General features: G+C 41.8%; 1 protein-coding gene across 1 annotated transcript in view; it reads left to right on the top strand.

Annotated features, from left to right (window-relative positions):
* GRIN2A (glutamate ionotropic receptor NMDA type subunit 2A) overlaps positions 1-16,553 on the top strand; it is a 166,037-nt gene that overhangs the window by 97,880 nt on the left and 51,604 nt on the right. The window contains exons 5-8 of the mRNA XM_063414321.1: positions 4,863-4,977; positions 12,801-13,006; positions 14,586-14,754; positions 14,869-15,022. Of these exons, the coding sequence (XP_063270391.1) occupies positions 4,863-4,977; positions 12,801-13,006; positions 14,586-14,754; positions 14,869-15,022 (644 nt within the window). The remainder of the gene's footprint in view (positions 1-4,862; positions 4,978-12,800; positions 13,007-14,585; positions 14,755-14,868; positions 15,023-16,553) is intronic.

The raw sequence follows: 16,553 nt of genomic DNA, 5'->3' as shown, positions 1-16,553 counted from the left end.
TATATATTCTGCATTAAGCATTTTTTGATTTAATTTTACTGAGGAAATCTGTTTCCAAATGATAAATAATGTCTCTTGGAGTTTCTACTGATAATTATCATTCAAATGTCATGGTTGAATCATAGTAAGAAAGTTCAACAGTTCAGAGCCTCAACAAGATAGAGAAGAAAAGACAAAATTTGGATTCACTCCTGCTTTTTTAGGTATGAGGCTGCCAAACCCAGACAGGCTGGCTGTCTAGGTTATTAAAATGGTTGGGTTTGCACTATTTGCAGGAAAGAGAAATATCACTAGATAACATGTTGGTTTTGAGGCATTTCATCTGCTGTAAATCTCAATTTGGAAATTCCTTCTTTGAGAGAGAAGAGGGAGAATTTCTCTTATGCAATGTTTTATCCCAAGCCTCTGCTGCTTTTCATTGCCTGCAGCTGTCAGAGATGTGAAACACCACCCCACCGTGAGGAAGACAGTAAATAAAAAATGATAGTCCCTGCTGATGGCACCTGGGGAGTTTATCAGGTGTGATTATCCCATCTAAGGGCAGGAAATGTAGATCTGAACTCATGGCAGGGAGGAGTCCCGTGGTCTTTCTGCTCCCTGCTGCTGTCAGGCCCTTTGCTTTGTTTTACAGGTCTAGGGACTAAGTTCCCTCCTTAGAAGGCAGCTTAGAAGTGACACATTTTCATTAATGCCTCTGCCTTACCCACTCTGTTTTTCCCAGCTGCTGGTGTGTTTGGGAGCTGCATTCTAGGTGAATTCCACACTAATTATAAACAAGCCTGTTACTGCAGAGCTGATGGTGTTCCAGGCAGTCCTGGAGGGTCCTGTGGGACACAGGTGGGTGGGCAGGGGAGGGTCCATGCTGAGGAGATGAATTGTTGTGAGGAGGAGATGAATTGTTGTGAGGAGATGAATTGTTGTGAGGAGGAGAGGAATTGTTGTGAGGAGGAGATGAATTGTTGTGAGGAGGAGATGAATTGTTGTGAGGATGCTCATCCCTGGCATCCCAGAGAGGGCAGGTGGACGCTGCTGGGGCTCCACATGTGCATCACAGCTGCTCCTGTCTCATGGATTGCTCTTCCATTCTGTCCTTGGTGGCTTTCTCACATCACCCTGAGAAGTTTTCAAAACCAGGACTAGGGTTGATCTTTGGAACAAAGTGACCTTAATAATTTACATAAGGTTGTGGTTTTTTTCCTTGAAATAATGCCCAACAGAATCCACTAAGTCTTCTTGGTTTTGTTCTGAAATCCTTGGATTTGTCAGGAAAACACTTGTGTATCTTGCATAGACATATATATAGTAAACCTCAAAAGAAATGCCATAGCCTGCAAACACTGCTTTTTATATCATAGAAAACCTCAAAGATTCTGCTCCAGGATTTCAACTGTTTTCATCCACTGTAGGAAACCCTTAACAAACACCTCGTGGATGAGGAAGTCCATGTCTCCTGTGAGGAGTCTGGGCAGAGAGGTGCCTCTGTGTCAGCAGAATTGTATCCAAGCTAATGGTGTTCTGGAAACTGAGCTCTGAACCCTCTGGCAAAGTCTTCTCCCATTTGTTAATGAAATTAGAGTCAATGAAGTTGTGATACTGTTGTTAGAGGATAAGAAAACCCAGCTTTTTTAGTGTTCTGGCTTCCTGGATAAAGTTAGAATTTTGACAGAGATAAATATTGCAGTTTTGGTATGAATCTGAAGCTCTGTGTGAACTACTTATCTTTCTGAGTCTTACAAAAATAAAGTTGGAAACCTTGAGAGAAGTTTGTAACCTGGGTGCTTCAAAGGCTTGCTGTGAATACAACAGCAAAAGTGTTTTCTGCTGTGGTGTTCCAACACTTCTCACTTTTGTTGGGGAAGTTGACAAGCAAAAAGAATTGTATAAATGTTTAAAAGTGTTATTAAATGCATAGTTAAAGTTTGGTTCTTTGCATGATAAAAAAACAGTTTTGGATTTGATGTGAGACTAGCTTAACTTCTGTCAGAAAAAAGGTGCCATTTTTATGTATGTATCACCTGGGGAATCTTACAAATTTCAGTTTGCAAATGTTAATTAAGACTTGAGTGTCATAATACCATCACAAGGCCTTGTGCTATCGTGTCTTTGCAAAGGCTGTAGCATTAATGAGGAATGAAAACAGATTAAATACAAATCCAAGGTGTGTTGCTAGCTGCCCCCTCAAAGTAACGAGTTCAAATAACTAAACACCTCATTTAGTTAAGAACAGGAATTTGCATTTCCAAAGCTACTTCAGAAATATAGTTTATCCAATTCAGAAGCCAAAGACCTCTTGCACAGAATTAACCTTGAATAAACTTAAAACTCTACAAGAATAACATAATATAAATTCTTCCCAGCGTTATTCCTAACCAGGAACAGACAAGCATTTGGTTGTTTTTTGTAGGACAAGCAGTTTGGGATCGTGGCCAGTAAAAGCAGAGCAGGACTCCTGTCCTTTGCAGAGGAAAAATGACAATTCAAAAGTGAGTGTAGGTTGTAGGCATTGATTTCTGGAGAACACGGGCAGCTGATGAATTTTGTACAGAAGAATGTGCTTGGGGAAACAAGAATCTCTTTGAAGTTCTTTTTTATTGCTGCAGTGGGAGAATCTGGGGTAGCTCAGAGTGCGTCACTCATGGGTACCTTTGTATCTGGATCAGAGAATAAAATTTTAAGAGACTTTTCAGATCAGGAAATTAAAAAAACCCCAAACAACCGCAATTAAAACAAACAAACAAACAAAACCCCTGCAAAATGTGTTTCTTTATTTAATGGCTGGTAAATTCACATGATTTAAAAATATACACCGAGTTCAATTTTTCACTGTAGAGTTGTGGTTCATATTAGTCTTTTTGGAACACTTGGGTCTCAGCACTGCATCTTGTGAGGGTCCTTGACCAGCTTCCAGGCTAAGACATTTGCACATTAATCCCAAAATATGATGAGTAGTGTTTGAAATGGGGGGTGGTGATCCTTGTAACTCCATTGAGGAAGAGTTCAACTCCAGTCCAGTCACCATCTTCTGTGTGGTTGAAAACCCAAGTGGGCACAAAAGCCTGATGGAGTTCAGGGTGTGTGTTTGGGCTCCAGCCCTTAGGAGGGGACACAACTCTTGGCTTTCAGCTTCACTGAAATGAGGTGGCTCTGCCTGGCCTTGGCAGGTGATGCATTCACTTTGAGGGGTGTCACCTCGTGGGTGTGGATTGGGAGAGGGTGCAGAAGTGCAGATGCAGGTATTGCCTGTTTTCATTCACATCCTTGATTCCCTCTTGTGCTCACATCATTTCCCTCCCTGGGTCACAGAGGCTTTCAGCACTCAGTGAGTGTTATGCTGGTTCCTGACATGTGTGCACAAGGAAATCCTGTTTGGTGGTTTGCTGCCTCTCAAGGTGGCAAACAAGCCTTTTCTTCCTGAGCAAGATCTTTTACTGTTGGATGAAAAATGGAATATATGGGAAAACAGTTCAACTGAACAGCAAAGTTCTGTCAAGGGGAAAATTTTCACACTGGAAATCTGTCATGAAATGTGAGTTACTACCATGGGTGAATTTACAAATTGCTGTCAAACTGGTGCTGAATGATGTTACTGTGGCTGTTCAGGGTAGTGCACATTTAATTAATAACTGTTATGATACAATGCCATTATTTCTTCTGGGTCTGTATCTGTTTATTTAGTGTGCTTCTGCTGCTGGGATTTTCTGGCAGCTGTGTCAATACAGAGCCTTCTCCTTTGAATCTGGAGCTGAGGAATTTTGTCTGTGTTACATTCCCCAGGAGATCATGCTGCTACTACTGCTGAAAAAGCCAGACAGAACAACAAACCAACTAACCTCAAAACCCCCTCCAAACCCATACAAACATGTAAAACAGTTTTGATTTCTTGTGGGTAAAACTCTAGAGGTAATGTATGAAGAATAGTAAATTTCTGCCCTTCAGAACACATCTCTCTATGGGATGGACATCTGCACTCCTGTCTGCATCCGTCTTGGGCTGAATTTCTTTCAGTTAAATACACTGAGAATTCAGAGCAATTCCATGTGAATAACTTCAGACCACAGAGACCGGCTGGGGGACATATTGTCTTCTTCCCAAAATTTTGAATTGAAACCTCTTACTGTGGGATAGCCCTGTCAGCTTTACACTAACAGTGTGGAGTTTGGATTTTTTTCAACAAAATTAAAAAAAAAATCATTCTTCTATGTTTTATTTTATGTCCCTCTATTTTTTTCCTATTCAAAATGCTAATTAATTCATATGTCTTTTGAAAACAGTTGACAATTAAGCTAAATACAATAGAATGAAAACATAAATCCTTTTTCTTTTGAAATTACTGAATATTTACCAAGACCTTCAAAGCTTTCATGCCTGGTTTTGGCACTGGTGGAATTTATCCTCGTGTCACAACCACACTGTGTGAAGCTACAGGTCTGGGGAGAGCTGACAGGACTCCTGGAGGTCTGAGCAGGGGAAGAGAGATCAGATGCACTTTGCTCTGAGTGTGAGTCAGTGGCATGAAGGTGCAATGTTACACACAGGGGTGATGTGGGTTTGTTTAAAATGCTCCTCCTGGGGAGGTTGTGCAAAGTGCCAGAAAGATTATTCAGGGAGGGCAGAGATTAATCCTATAGAATGTGGAAGCTGTTAAAAATGATGCCTGCATTATAATTCATACAACAACAATATTTTGCTTTGTCTTGAGCTCCGAACTGCCTTGAAATGCCCACGCTGCAAGCACAGGCTCCCCCAGCACTGGGGGTTCGGTGCGTGGATTTAATCTGCGGTTCTGGTGACTGCACTCGCTGCTCGTTACCTGCTGGACAGCTCATTAATTTTTCAATGAACTTTCCTTCCTTGCCTTCCAGGTTTATGATGAATGTGACGTGGGAAGGCCGAGATTTGTCCTTCACAGCAGATGGGTACCAGGCACACCCCAGGCTGGTGGTGATCGTGCTGAACAACGAGCGCGAGTGGGAAAAGGTGAGCGCGGCTCCGGGCGGGCACGAGGGGCATTAATGTCACAGAACCCTGGTTCTGCTTGGGCAGCTTCATCACAGAGCCAGAGAAGAGAGAGTTCCACACCATCCTGAGTAGATCTGATGAGTTGTAGCAGATCAGCAGAGAAAAGCCACGTGGGTTTCAGGTTTCTGTGAAACGCACCTTGTGTTTCCAGTTCTTCTTAAAATTTAGTAAAGTAAAATGGATAGTCGAAAAATGTCTGAAAGCTTGGCCCTCAGCTACGTGAATTGGACGGATTTTTATATCTTGAAAATTCCAGTCCTTTTATTTGCTTCATTTTGTGTTTTTCTGACGGATTTTTAGTAAAAGCACACTTATAAAAAAACCCCAAAACTGTGAAGTTGCTGAAGAATAATCCTGTCAATGTTCACCTAAAAAATTCAGAATCTTGACTAGTCCAGGTAGACAAGCAATCTCCATACATTCCTATACAGATTAGAAGGAAAAATGTCTTAATATCAGTGTTAATCATATATGCAAGTAATAAATGAAAACATTTATCATGAGTATCTTTTCTTTAAAACTCCAGTCTCAGCCTGTGATTGTTTTGGCTCTAAGTTTTGCAGGCTGTGGCCTTATGTTTTAAAAACTTGTTTTAAGAAACTGTTTTTAATATAAGACTGTAGGAAAACATACATCTCTATCATCCACCAGTTTTATTTTAAATTCATGAAATGTGATTCTGCATTATCTAAATTGCTGCTGAAATTTATGAATTCTTTTTGTTGTAGTTTTAAAAAACCCATTAAATCAACTTAAAACTCCAGTTTATAAGACTATAAGACTCTACATGATGATGAATAATAATGACAAAATCAGAATTACTGAAGGACATCTCAATAAATATGCTAGTCATGCAGAAACACAGAGAGTAGTCCTAGATTATGCTGTGTATTTCGTTATGTTCATTTGATGCAAATTTAATTCTCTGGATAAATTTAATCCTCTCCAAATGTGTCAATCTGAATCTTTGGAGGAATCATTTGCTCACTAACTGTTATGAAAATTTCTTACCCTCTTTTAAAATTCTTCAACAGTCTGCATATCATATATAATGTTCTGGAAAAAATATTATACTGCTGGGGGAATATTATTGGTATGAGGTGCCAAAGGAAGAAAATGCTCAAAGAGGCAGCCAACAATGCTTATGCTAAAATAATTTCATACATTTTGTACCTTGAAACTTCTCTAAAGAGACCATTCAAAGGACAAGGAGAGACGGGTTTGATGTTTTTGAAAAATGAGCCAACAAAGCAAAGAAATACTAGATATATGAACCAACATTATTTCCAAGAAGTGACTGGAGCCTGTTGTGCCCCCACAGTGGCTCCCCTGTCAGAGAAGGAGGGTTTGGGGCAGGTTGTTCTGTGCCTGCCCGTGGTTGTGCAGTGCCCACTCCAGCTGAGGGCTCTCAGGATGCTGATCCTTCATTTTTATGTAATTTCCAGCTGGTAAATCCCTCCCTGCTCTTTGTCAGTTTGGGGTTCTAGGAGCAGCAGTGGGTGTGTGTGCTGGTGTGTGCAGCCCTGCTGGTGGCTGGCCAGGCGGGGTGTGAGGGCAGGGCAGCTCTGGTGCTGCTGCTCCAGCACGGGGCTGTGGAAGGGGGCCAGCTTTAATTAGGAATTGTGTCAGAGGGGAGAAGTGGAAGGCGGCCAAGAACGCTCTGTCACCACCAGACTTATCCTCCTGACCACGGGCTGATCCCTGCCTCTGTGGATGAGGACAAATAGACTGACTAATCAATTACCCTGGCAAGCTGGACGTAGCTCTGGGCTGTCTGGGGACACCCCACATCTTTTCAGCAGTGTCACCGTGCACTTCAGCTCCACTGGCTCAGAGACGGAGAAGGCCCTTCCCTTCCACATGGGTTGTTTGGGCAGCTCTCCAGTGTTGTCTCAACGTTCTCTCCAAGTTGAACGCTTTACCCCATATCTCTTAGGCAATTTCTTTCCTCTTGTTCCTTTCTCCTTGAGCTGTTTTGCTCAATTTCAAAACTGTCAAAGTTACTCATCTGAGATCTAGCATTTGCTGCTCTGAGTTTCCAGACAGGCACGTGCTTCTCCTTTCTCTTACAGTGTAGCAGGGAGTATCACAGAATGGTTCTATTGAAGTCTTATTTAATATCCTCAATCCTATATGCAAAAATCAAGTCTTAGTATCTAATGCAATAATTTACTCATGTGAAAAAATGACAGTGCAACAAATGACAATGCCTGTTAATCCTCATAATGTAAATAATGTACATACTGCAAGCAGCTACTTTATTTATGTACAAAGAGTAATTGTGGTTTATGTGAAGACTTTTTTTACCTGGTATTCTCCTGAAAATTCAAGATTTACTATTAAAACAAATTTTTCTTTAGTTTTAATCTGCTTTTATTCAAATAGACTTTTTCCTTGGTTTCAGAATTGCTACACTTCACTTAAAGCTGGAGGTTATAGAGAAGCCATTCAACCATAGCTGGAGAGCATATATCTCACCCCTCAGAAAAGTTATTTTTTCTTTACAAGTGACTCACTATTGAAACTTTGAGGTGCTAACTTCACATGTAAATGGGGTTGACTGAGGGGTTTGTCCCACATCAGATGCTGAAGAAAGCTGTTTGGATGATAATAGTTTGAAGACTGAAAATCACTTTTTGGGCATATTTCACAGGCATCCAGCAAGATATTTTGACAGATCCTAACGCAGCTACTCAAACTTCTGACACCAACATTCATATTCTTGCTGCTGATCTTGACAGGCAAAGGGGATGCTGTTCTCAGGCAAGAGGTTTTTAAGAAGAGAAGCTTAATGTGCTTGTGAAAGTGAAACTTGATAAATTTACCAGAGTTAACAGAGTTGTCCAAGTATCACCAGAGTGCTGCAGGATCACTGTGCTCGTGCTCAACAACCCCCAGAGGTTCAGCCCCAGCTGCAGCTCCCCTGTCCATGTTACCTCAGAGAGGTGGGACCTGCATGTCTCACCTGGCCCATCAACTTCACTGAGCTGCCAGCTTCACGGACTGCTAGTCTGGCTTTTTTCTTTTTTTTTAAAAAATATTTTTTTAATGTGGAAATAAACTCAATCAATTCAATATTAAAATCATGTACTAGAATATGATGAGCAGTGGCAAAAATAGGCAGTTTAATTAGCAGTGAGTATCACATATTTTAAGGGAGGTGGGGAAGACTGTATTTAAAGATGAGTGTATTCCATGTGTAAAGATGAGTTCCAGGGTAGAAATAATTTTTACTGATGCTCCAGGTAGATACAGATAAAATTATCCTGGTGGTCTGTATTCTGGGTGAGTTTGTGTACTACATGGCACAATTGCTAATGAAGCACACTGCAAGAGCTCTTAGTTACATCCAGGTTTAGTCTGAACAGAGCTGTCATCTTTTAACGTTCTACTAATGCAGGATTTAATGCAGACCTTGATTTTCTCGATGAAGTAGCATATGCCAGGTTTCCAAGCTCTGTGTGGGGTTGTACACATTTGTATCTGAGTAGGAAGGAGTGGGCAGAGGGTGCGTGATTCCTGCCTGGAATAAATGAACCAGGGCCTTCACGGAGAGCTCCATCTGCCTTGCAGCATCCACCGCCACAGAGCCCAGGAAGGAGCTCCTGTGCCTGCCTCAGAGCTGCCCTCACTGCGCAGGAGCTGAGAATCCCAGCGCTGGGCAGGCTTCTGACAGAGCTTTTTGTCAGAGTTCTGTGGGGATAAAATCATCAGTGAGGTGCTCCCTGCTAATTTCTTGTGGAATCTCGACTGATTTGAGCGAGGGTCATGACAGCTGAGGGATGCTCATGTGTCATGATAGATGCTCCCTAACACTTGTGAGGAAATGCAGATATTTAAACTAGAACAGATGAAATTGCCTGATCATCTGTTTGCTGGGGTATCTTTTGTTAGTAGCTCTGTGTTGTAATGTGATATATTCTTTTTGCCCATAGCAGAAGCAGCAGCGTGCTCTTCAGCATCTGTTGGGTTGTCATTCCCTGTATTCCATCCTTGTTGTTTTGTGTATTTAGTCTTCCTGGAAATATGCCTATCCTGACACTTACTGTCAGCTGAAAATTGCATATTGTTTCTGTATCAGTGAGCTTTTGCCTAGCCTAAAGGCCTTTCCTTTGACCTTTACTCTGCTGAATTGTTTGAATTGCACCAACTATTATGCAGCAATTCTTAAATCATGTATTCCCAACGAGCATCCCACCTCTTTGCTGCTGTTAAGGAGTCATAACTCCCATGGAAAGCAGAGGTGGTGTGCTTTGCCCCTGTTCTTTACACCTATATATTAGAGGACAGGAGGACTTTCAGGGCAGCTCTCCCTCTCTGAAGGTGAAGCTATGTCTGGGCATTTCTGGAGAGCTGTGAGGTCTTCACTGAGGGCAGAGGTGACAAAAAATCTTCTGCCACTGGGAGGTGGAGGAAGGAGCTGTCAATTTGTTTAGCTCTCTTCCCTTCCAATGACATAATCAGCTCTTAAAATGGCTCCTCTGGCATGAGCCTGAACGGTGGCACTGCACAGAGTTATCTGGGACATTGCCCAGAACCAAAACTGTACCAGCCCCTGAGGATTTGGTGACTGCTAATTAATAATTCTGCATTGAAAAAAGAGGCTGCAGGAAGTGGCAGCTTTTCTTTCTCCTCCTGTTTGTTTATAATCTCTCTGGGTCCTGTGTTTTCCTTGGAGCCCTGCTGGTCACAGGACTGGTGCCTTCCTGATGGCGTCAGCAGCAGCCATGAGGGAGGAGCAGGACATTTGCATTCCCCATATGAGATTTTGCAGCAAAGTTTGAAAACTTCAAAGTCTTTAAACGGATGTCTTCAAAGCGTTCAGGACTGTAAAACACTTCTTATTAATAAGACATGGAACTGCTCGCATCATATTTTGTCATTTAAATTTAGTGTGCCCTTGTGAAATGTGGACCTTCAGAAGCATTAAAGTGACACAAAGCTTTGCAGCAGGAGGTGTGCAGCAGATGCTGTGTCTGGAGGAAGGGTTTTGCTCTTGTACTTTGTTCTGCAGCTGTTATTGCTAACCTGACAAACTCTATTTTAGCTTTTTAGTTATTGATTTAAAGCTTGCCATAGTAGCTCTTCCTTTAAAGTGGAAAAGTGTAATGAAAAAATAGTAGTAAATAGTTTTTCAATAAAGCAAGATGGGCGAGATTTTGTATTTACTCAGCACTATTTTCTTAACTGGGACAGCTCAAAAAGTATCTTTTGCAATGGATGTGTGTTAAATGTAAAAGGAACATCCCTGAAAACCTTTCTCTTTTGGAAGGTTTGGCTGGGTAGTCCTGGGAGTGCATTTAGTATCCATGTTGTCATGTAAGATTTTTTCTTACAAAGGGATGATGAGTGTGTGCTGCGTGCAGTTCCCATCTGCTGGGAGGAGGGTGACAGGACCAAGGTATTTGTTTGTTTTTGGTGAGATATACCAGTGTGACAGACTCTCTCTCTGTGCCAGCATTGGCACACAGGGAAGCTCTGCTCAGGATCTGGCCTTGCTCTTTTTCTCTGGTTCCGTGGCCTCTGTGAGGGTGTGTGAGCAGGATTGTGTCAATCATCCTTACGTGGTTTGGAGACTCCTTTAAGATGCTGAGCTGCAGCAATGTGTAACTGTGCAGGTCTCTGTCTGCCTTGGGCTGCCACACAGAAACACACCAAATTCCTCATTATCCCTCTCCTTGGCTGCAGTCTTCCAAAGATAATGAGTCTTAGATGAGGTGGTCAAAGCACACAGAGTCCAATGTGGGGTGCTTTAGACAATGGATGAGATGAGATGAGCACCCTGTGACTGTTGACTCAGGCTGACTTCAAACAAGCTCTTCCATGCTCTCAGCTATTTCCCCCTTCCCTTCCTGCATCCTGTAGAGATTCAACCAAAGGAGATATTCCAGACTGTGCATGTGAAGTGGGAAAAAATAGGAAAGAATGTGCAAGTTCAAAAGAAGTACAATGGTCATATGTGCCACTGCATGTCTTTACTTGCAGATGAGTTTTGCACCTACAGTAGGGGTGGCTGGCACAGGGAAGTGCCCTGGGATCAGGATGTGCCTCCTGCCAGCATCCTGCCCCCAGGGGTTTGGGAAGGCAGGCCTGCCCCTGCTGCACTCCTCACCACACAAACGCCATCACATCTCCTTCTGATGCTTGGAGCAGGCAGACGGCCGGGCACGCTTTCCACTCCTGAAATCCCTGGTATTCCTTGGCACGTTTGCTGTGTGTCTGAGGCCCTGGGCTGGCTGGAATGCTCCCATCCCAGATGGCCACTTCCATGTTGTACTCAGGGCTGTGACGACACCGTGTGTGCTCACGTGAGCCAGCCCACGCTGCAGTCACTGCCACACCTCGACAATGAAACTGCTTTATTTATAGGAACAATAGATGGTTTCCCTCTCTCTGAACTAGCTTCCCTCCTTAAGTCTTCATCCACTGTGTTTTGGGTAAATTTCATACTAGAAATGTATATACACAGTAATCATATACACAGTTCCCATTGATTTAAGAATTCCTACTTCCCTTGAGATATTTTGAATTTCCTAATTTAAGTGAGTAGAGATTTGACATTTCTGCCTCCTACATTAAAGTTCAGTAGAACATCTTGACTTATAAACAGGATGGAATGGAAACTGCAAAGGTCATGTGCTTATAGGCTTCTGTAAATAGAAATGGATATAAATCGTGTTCTTTGGGAATTTTTGTGATTAACTTTCAAGTTTTTAGAAGCCAGAACATAGGTAACAATTTTAATATTTTTAAAGGACCTGAGTCTCTTATTGTACTGTTAATTCCCACCATTTTTCTTGCAAAAGAAATATTTTAACAGTCTTATGATTATGTTGTCATTTGTTTAGCTTAAGCAACTCAAGAATTATTAAAATGCATTAGGTTATAAATTATGTGGATTGCTAGCTCATTTATATTATCTGTCATCAAATAAAACATGTAATTATATTTCTGGATAGAAAGTAGTTAAACAATCTGAGGAAGAAAACACTAGACTCAAAAATATTTAAATCATAAACCTCCTTCTGGTGATCTGGAAATGGAAAGAAATGTGGGTTAATTTAGAAGGGATATTTTGTAATAGTAAATAAGCTGGCAACTTTCATGTGCAGTGGGGTTTGCTTTCTTAAATGTACCCAACAGTTGGCAGGATAAAACAGTTATTTCTAATGAGAACTATTTCTAATGGAAATTCTTGCTAAAAGTGTGGTTTGGTCTGGCTCCATTGGAAGCCTGGGTAAAGGCTTTTACAGTGGCTTTTCAACGTATAATAACAGAAGAGTCTTCTCTTTGGGAAGGTACAGACATTATGATATTTTCGTTATCAGTCAGATGTGGAGATGTGAGTGAGCGTTAGGGGTTTTGTTTGGGGTTTGTAGAGTTTGGTTGGTTGGTTAATTGGTTTTTTTTAATAATTATTTATTACTTCAAATGGGTCCTGATTACAAATGGAGTATCTGGTTGCTGTTCTGGCTCAAATAGAAACGCTGAATATCAAATTTCAGTGCACATAACACCAGGTGATGGATTGTGTTAGCTGATGACATCTAGTCTGTATAAACAGTTACCTATTGATATAATGTTACTTTATTTGTCTTTACCACTGCACGTTCTCTCATTCTGTGCAATTACTAATAAATTTTAAAGTAATTTTAACAACAAAACGCCAAACCAACTATCCTGGCCATGTAATGGCTGTGTCCCAGCCCGTTTAATGTTGGCTCCCCTTTGTCAAACACCAGCAAGCAGCTCTCAGCAGCCTGTGGCTCTTGGCCTTTCAGGTGGGCAAGTGGGAGAACAACTCCCTGAGCCTGAAGTACTCGGTGTGGCCGAGGTACAGCTCCTTCGCCGACAGCGACCCCGACGACAACCACCTGAGCATTGTCACCCTGGAGGAGGCGCCCTTTGTCATTGTGGAGGATGTGGATCCCCTCATGGAGAGCTGCCAAAAAAACACCGTGCCGTGCCGGAAATTTGTCAAACTTAAGTGAGTAAATGCTTCTCTTTTCCTGACTGCAAAACACAGTCCTGAATTTTCTCACTAATTATTCCTTTCCCCTTCCCCTTCCCCTTCCCCTTCCCCTTCCCCTTCCCCTTCCCCTTCCCCTTCCCCTTCCCCTTCCCCTTCCCCTTCCCCTTCCCCTTCCCCTTCCCCTTCCCCTTCCCCTTCCCCTTCCCCTTCCCCTTCCCCTTCCCCTTCCCCTTCCCCTTCCCCTTCCCCTTCCCCTTCCCCTTCCCCTTCCCCTTCCATATCTTTGCGATTCCTTCAGTATTTTGCTTCCTCTCTTTTTCCCTTTCCCACATGGCATGCTCTTTGCACATCCTCCTTTTTAAAAAGCTGAGAGTTTCTGGTTATACATGTGTAAGTCACATTGAGTTAGTAACAAGATAGTAAGTTTCTAGTAAATTCAAAGTCAGTGAGAATCAGCCCTTTTCAGTCACATGGAAGAAGATTGTGCTCCAAAGTGGGACTGTTTTAATGAGCCCTCTTTGAATTGTTTCTGGTTATGTTGAGATACGCCTGCTTTCATTAGTCTGTAACCATTTGAAAACGTCTCTTAATGAAAATGTAAGTTTGTGCTGAAATTTGGTTTAGAATAACCTACTCCAGCATAAGATACCGCTGTGACTTATCATCAACAGAAAAGCCCCCTTCTTTCAGTGCTCCGTAGCTTTGGAGCAGTCATTAGAAATCAGTGGAAGAGTTTCCACTGTACCTTTGTCAGTCGTGTTTCCCCTGCTCTGTGCCTTGATCTGTGTATTTATGAACTGAATAGCATTTTTACTGAGCAGGTGTGAGGGAATATGATGCACGTTTCTGAAGATTTCCAGAGGCTGCTAAATGCTTGTGCACATGCTTCCTGAAGTCCAGACAAATTTTATTTTTTTAAAAAATAACTGTACTTGGTTAAGCTCTAAAGTAGTTTCATTTTAATTTTGAATTCTTCCAAAGGCTGTAAGATATAGCCCTGCCTTCTGAAGATGCTTGTACTAAAAGGTTCTAGAGGTCACAAAATGAACATTTCAGAAAAAAAAGATGAAGAGAAAACTTGCATCCTTGCACTTAAAGGCGGCCTGAAGTTCACCTTCTCCAAGTGCAGGGAAAGCTGCACTTTGAGAAGATGCATCCATTTCCAGCACGGTGAACTGCTGTGCCTTTTTACAGCTTACATGTTCTTTACTTACTAAATGACATGTAGTCTGATGTCTTGAGAGTAAAAGTAATAAAAGTTTAATCTGATCCTGAGAGAGAGATTAGTGAGAGCAGGCTGTATGTCTTGATGGAGCAGTGCAGAGCGTGAGGCTGGATCCTGGAGGAGAGGGATGTCGTGTGAGGTAACGTTATCTCTGTGTTATGATTAGCAGGAGCTGCAAACACCATAAACACATATAGACACCATGCAAACATCCAAAAGCATCCTGTGGGTTATTTTCCCCTTGATTCAGAAAAACATGGTCACTCACAAGAGTGACAAAATGTTGTTTCACATTGTGCTGTATCTTGCTGTTGTGCTGCCTCTGTTTTTCCCAGCAGGAATATTTACGTGTGTCTTCTCTGTTGACAGCAACAAAACTAATGAGGGAACAAACGTAAAGAAGTGCTGCAAAGGATTCTGCATCGACATCTTGAAGAAATTGTCCAAAACTGTCAAGTTCACGTATGACCTGTACTTGGTGACGAATGGGAAGCACGGCAAAAAGGTCAATAACGTGTGGAACGGGATGATTGGCGAGGTAAGTTCTCTTTTGGGGGAAGAGTTCCTGAGGGCTCAGCGGGGTCTGGCTGAGCTGTTCTGGGGGCAGGGGGTGCTCTGTGCTGACCCTTGTGCCATGTTCTCCCGTGATCAGGTGGTGTATCACCGGGCAGTGATGGCCGTGGGCTCCCTCACCATCAACGAGGAGCGCTCGGAAGTCGTGGACTTCTCGGTGCCGTTCGTGGAGACCGGGATCAGTGTCATGGTGTCACGGAGCAACGGCACCGTGTCCCCATCTGCTTTCCTAGGTACGACCTCCAGCCTGCCCAGATAACCCAGCTGCATTTCTGTACAGTTTGGTAGATTTAACTGCGTGTTGAGAAATGTAGTACATAAACACATTTCTGTTGAGTTTTGAATTTTACATTAAGAGGTTTGTGCTGATTAACATGATCGTTAACACATGGACACAGTGCTGTTGGTTTTGGATACTGAAAGTGAAAACCAATGACAGTGATTTCAATATGAAAAAAACCCCAACAAACTAAAATCTTCAGTTAGGAAAATTACACCCTCAACCCCGCTTCCTTATGAATTAACTTATGCTTGTTTAGCCCATCATAATTTGTTACATACCTTTTTAATATTCACAAAATATTTGAAAAATCCATTGTAGAGTTGAAGAGCAACTTCCTGATCTTTAGATATAGTTTAAAGCTAGTTTAGTTACCTCTGGCTTCTGAACACCACACTGCTGAACCGGAGAGCTGAGTGTTTTCCCCATTGATGCATCTGAACAGTGGAGATATAGCAAAGAAATGAAAGGCTGGGCAGAGAGGAGGTGGGATATAAAGCAACAAACACTCTGGGCTTCTTTCCTTGCATGCTTCTTGTTTCAGTGGTCCCTTTTCCCCTTTGTTATTTCCATCCCCTCTTTTACTATTTATAGTTTCTTTTAGTGTTTGGCCTGAATTTACCTGAAGCTGAAAAGACAATGAGCCGTGAGGTTTTTCAAAAGTGCCCAGAATGCTGTTATGTTCTTCATAATGTATTTGGGCCTACTATTTTTAAAGATATCTTGTACTGGAATAGTGACACTAAAACCATTAAGTGGAAAAATAAAACATCAGTATATTCCTGATATCTTAGGGCACAGTTTAGAATGTTCAAGCCCATTGGGTCAGCAGTGAGGTCAGTTCAGAATTGCCCAGTGGAAGTTCTTCACTCCCCCTGAAGGTGCTCACAGACATTGAAGAGCAGGTTAGTGGTGTAGTAGCAGACAGAAGCAGGCAAATAATTGAAATTTCTTACACAAGAACCATCATTTAACCACAGAGATTATTTCTCATATCTGTTCCATAAAAGCACATTACAGGGATGATGCAAGTAAATACGACACAGTGAGTAATCAAATAATTTCCCAAATGTGGTGATACCTAAGTAGATTTTGTTGATATTTGATATGAATGAAAGACTTCAAAGTGAAATTGCAAGAAACTGTACTTGTAATGAAAATACTCTGAGTGTATCTTTTCATTTCTTTGAGTCATTGAGTTGTAAAGTTCATTTTTTAAATTGCAGTTGCAGCATGTTAAAATGACCACTGGAAATAAGAATTGGGGTGTTCTCTAAAGTGCAAGTGCAATTGATTTTTTTACTTACCCCTTAAAAACCTGTTTATAACCTCCATCAAAAGAGAAGCTGCTTTTGCATTTTCCACAAGCAACAGAGTTATTAGATTTCTAAAATGCATTTAATGTTATTGGTTTAGTTGGATGTGTATATAATTCAAAAGAAACAAAAATAACCCCTTCTCATAAAGCTCTCTAAAATAGCTCT

The sequence above is a fragment of the Prinia subflava genome, chromosome 17 (genome assembly GCF_021018805.1).
Source record: "Prinia subflava isolate CZ2003 ecotype Zambia chromosome 17, Cam_Psub_1.2, whole genome shotgun sequence".
Taxonomy (NCBI): Eukaryota; Metazoa; Chordata; class Aves; order Passeriformes; family Cisticolidae; genus Prinia; species Prinia subflava.
This window is presented reverse-complemented; position numbering and strand designations above follow the sequence as displayed.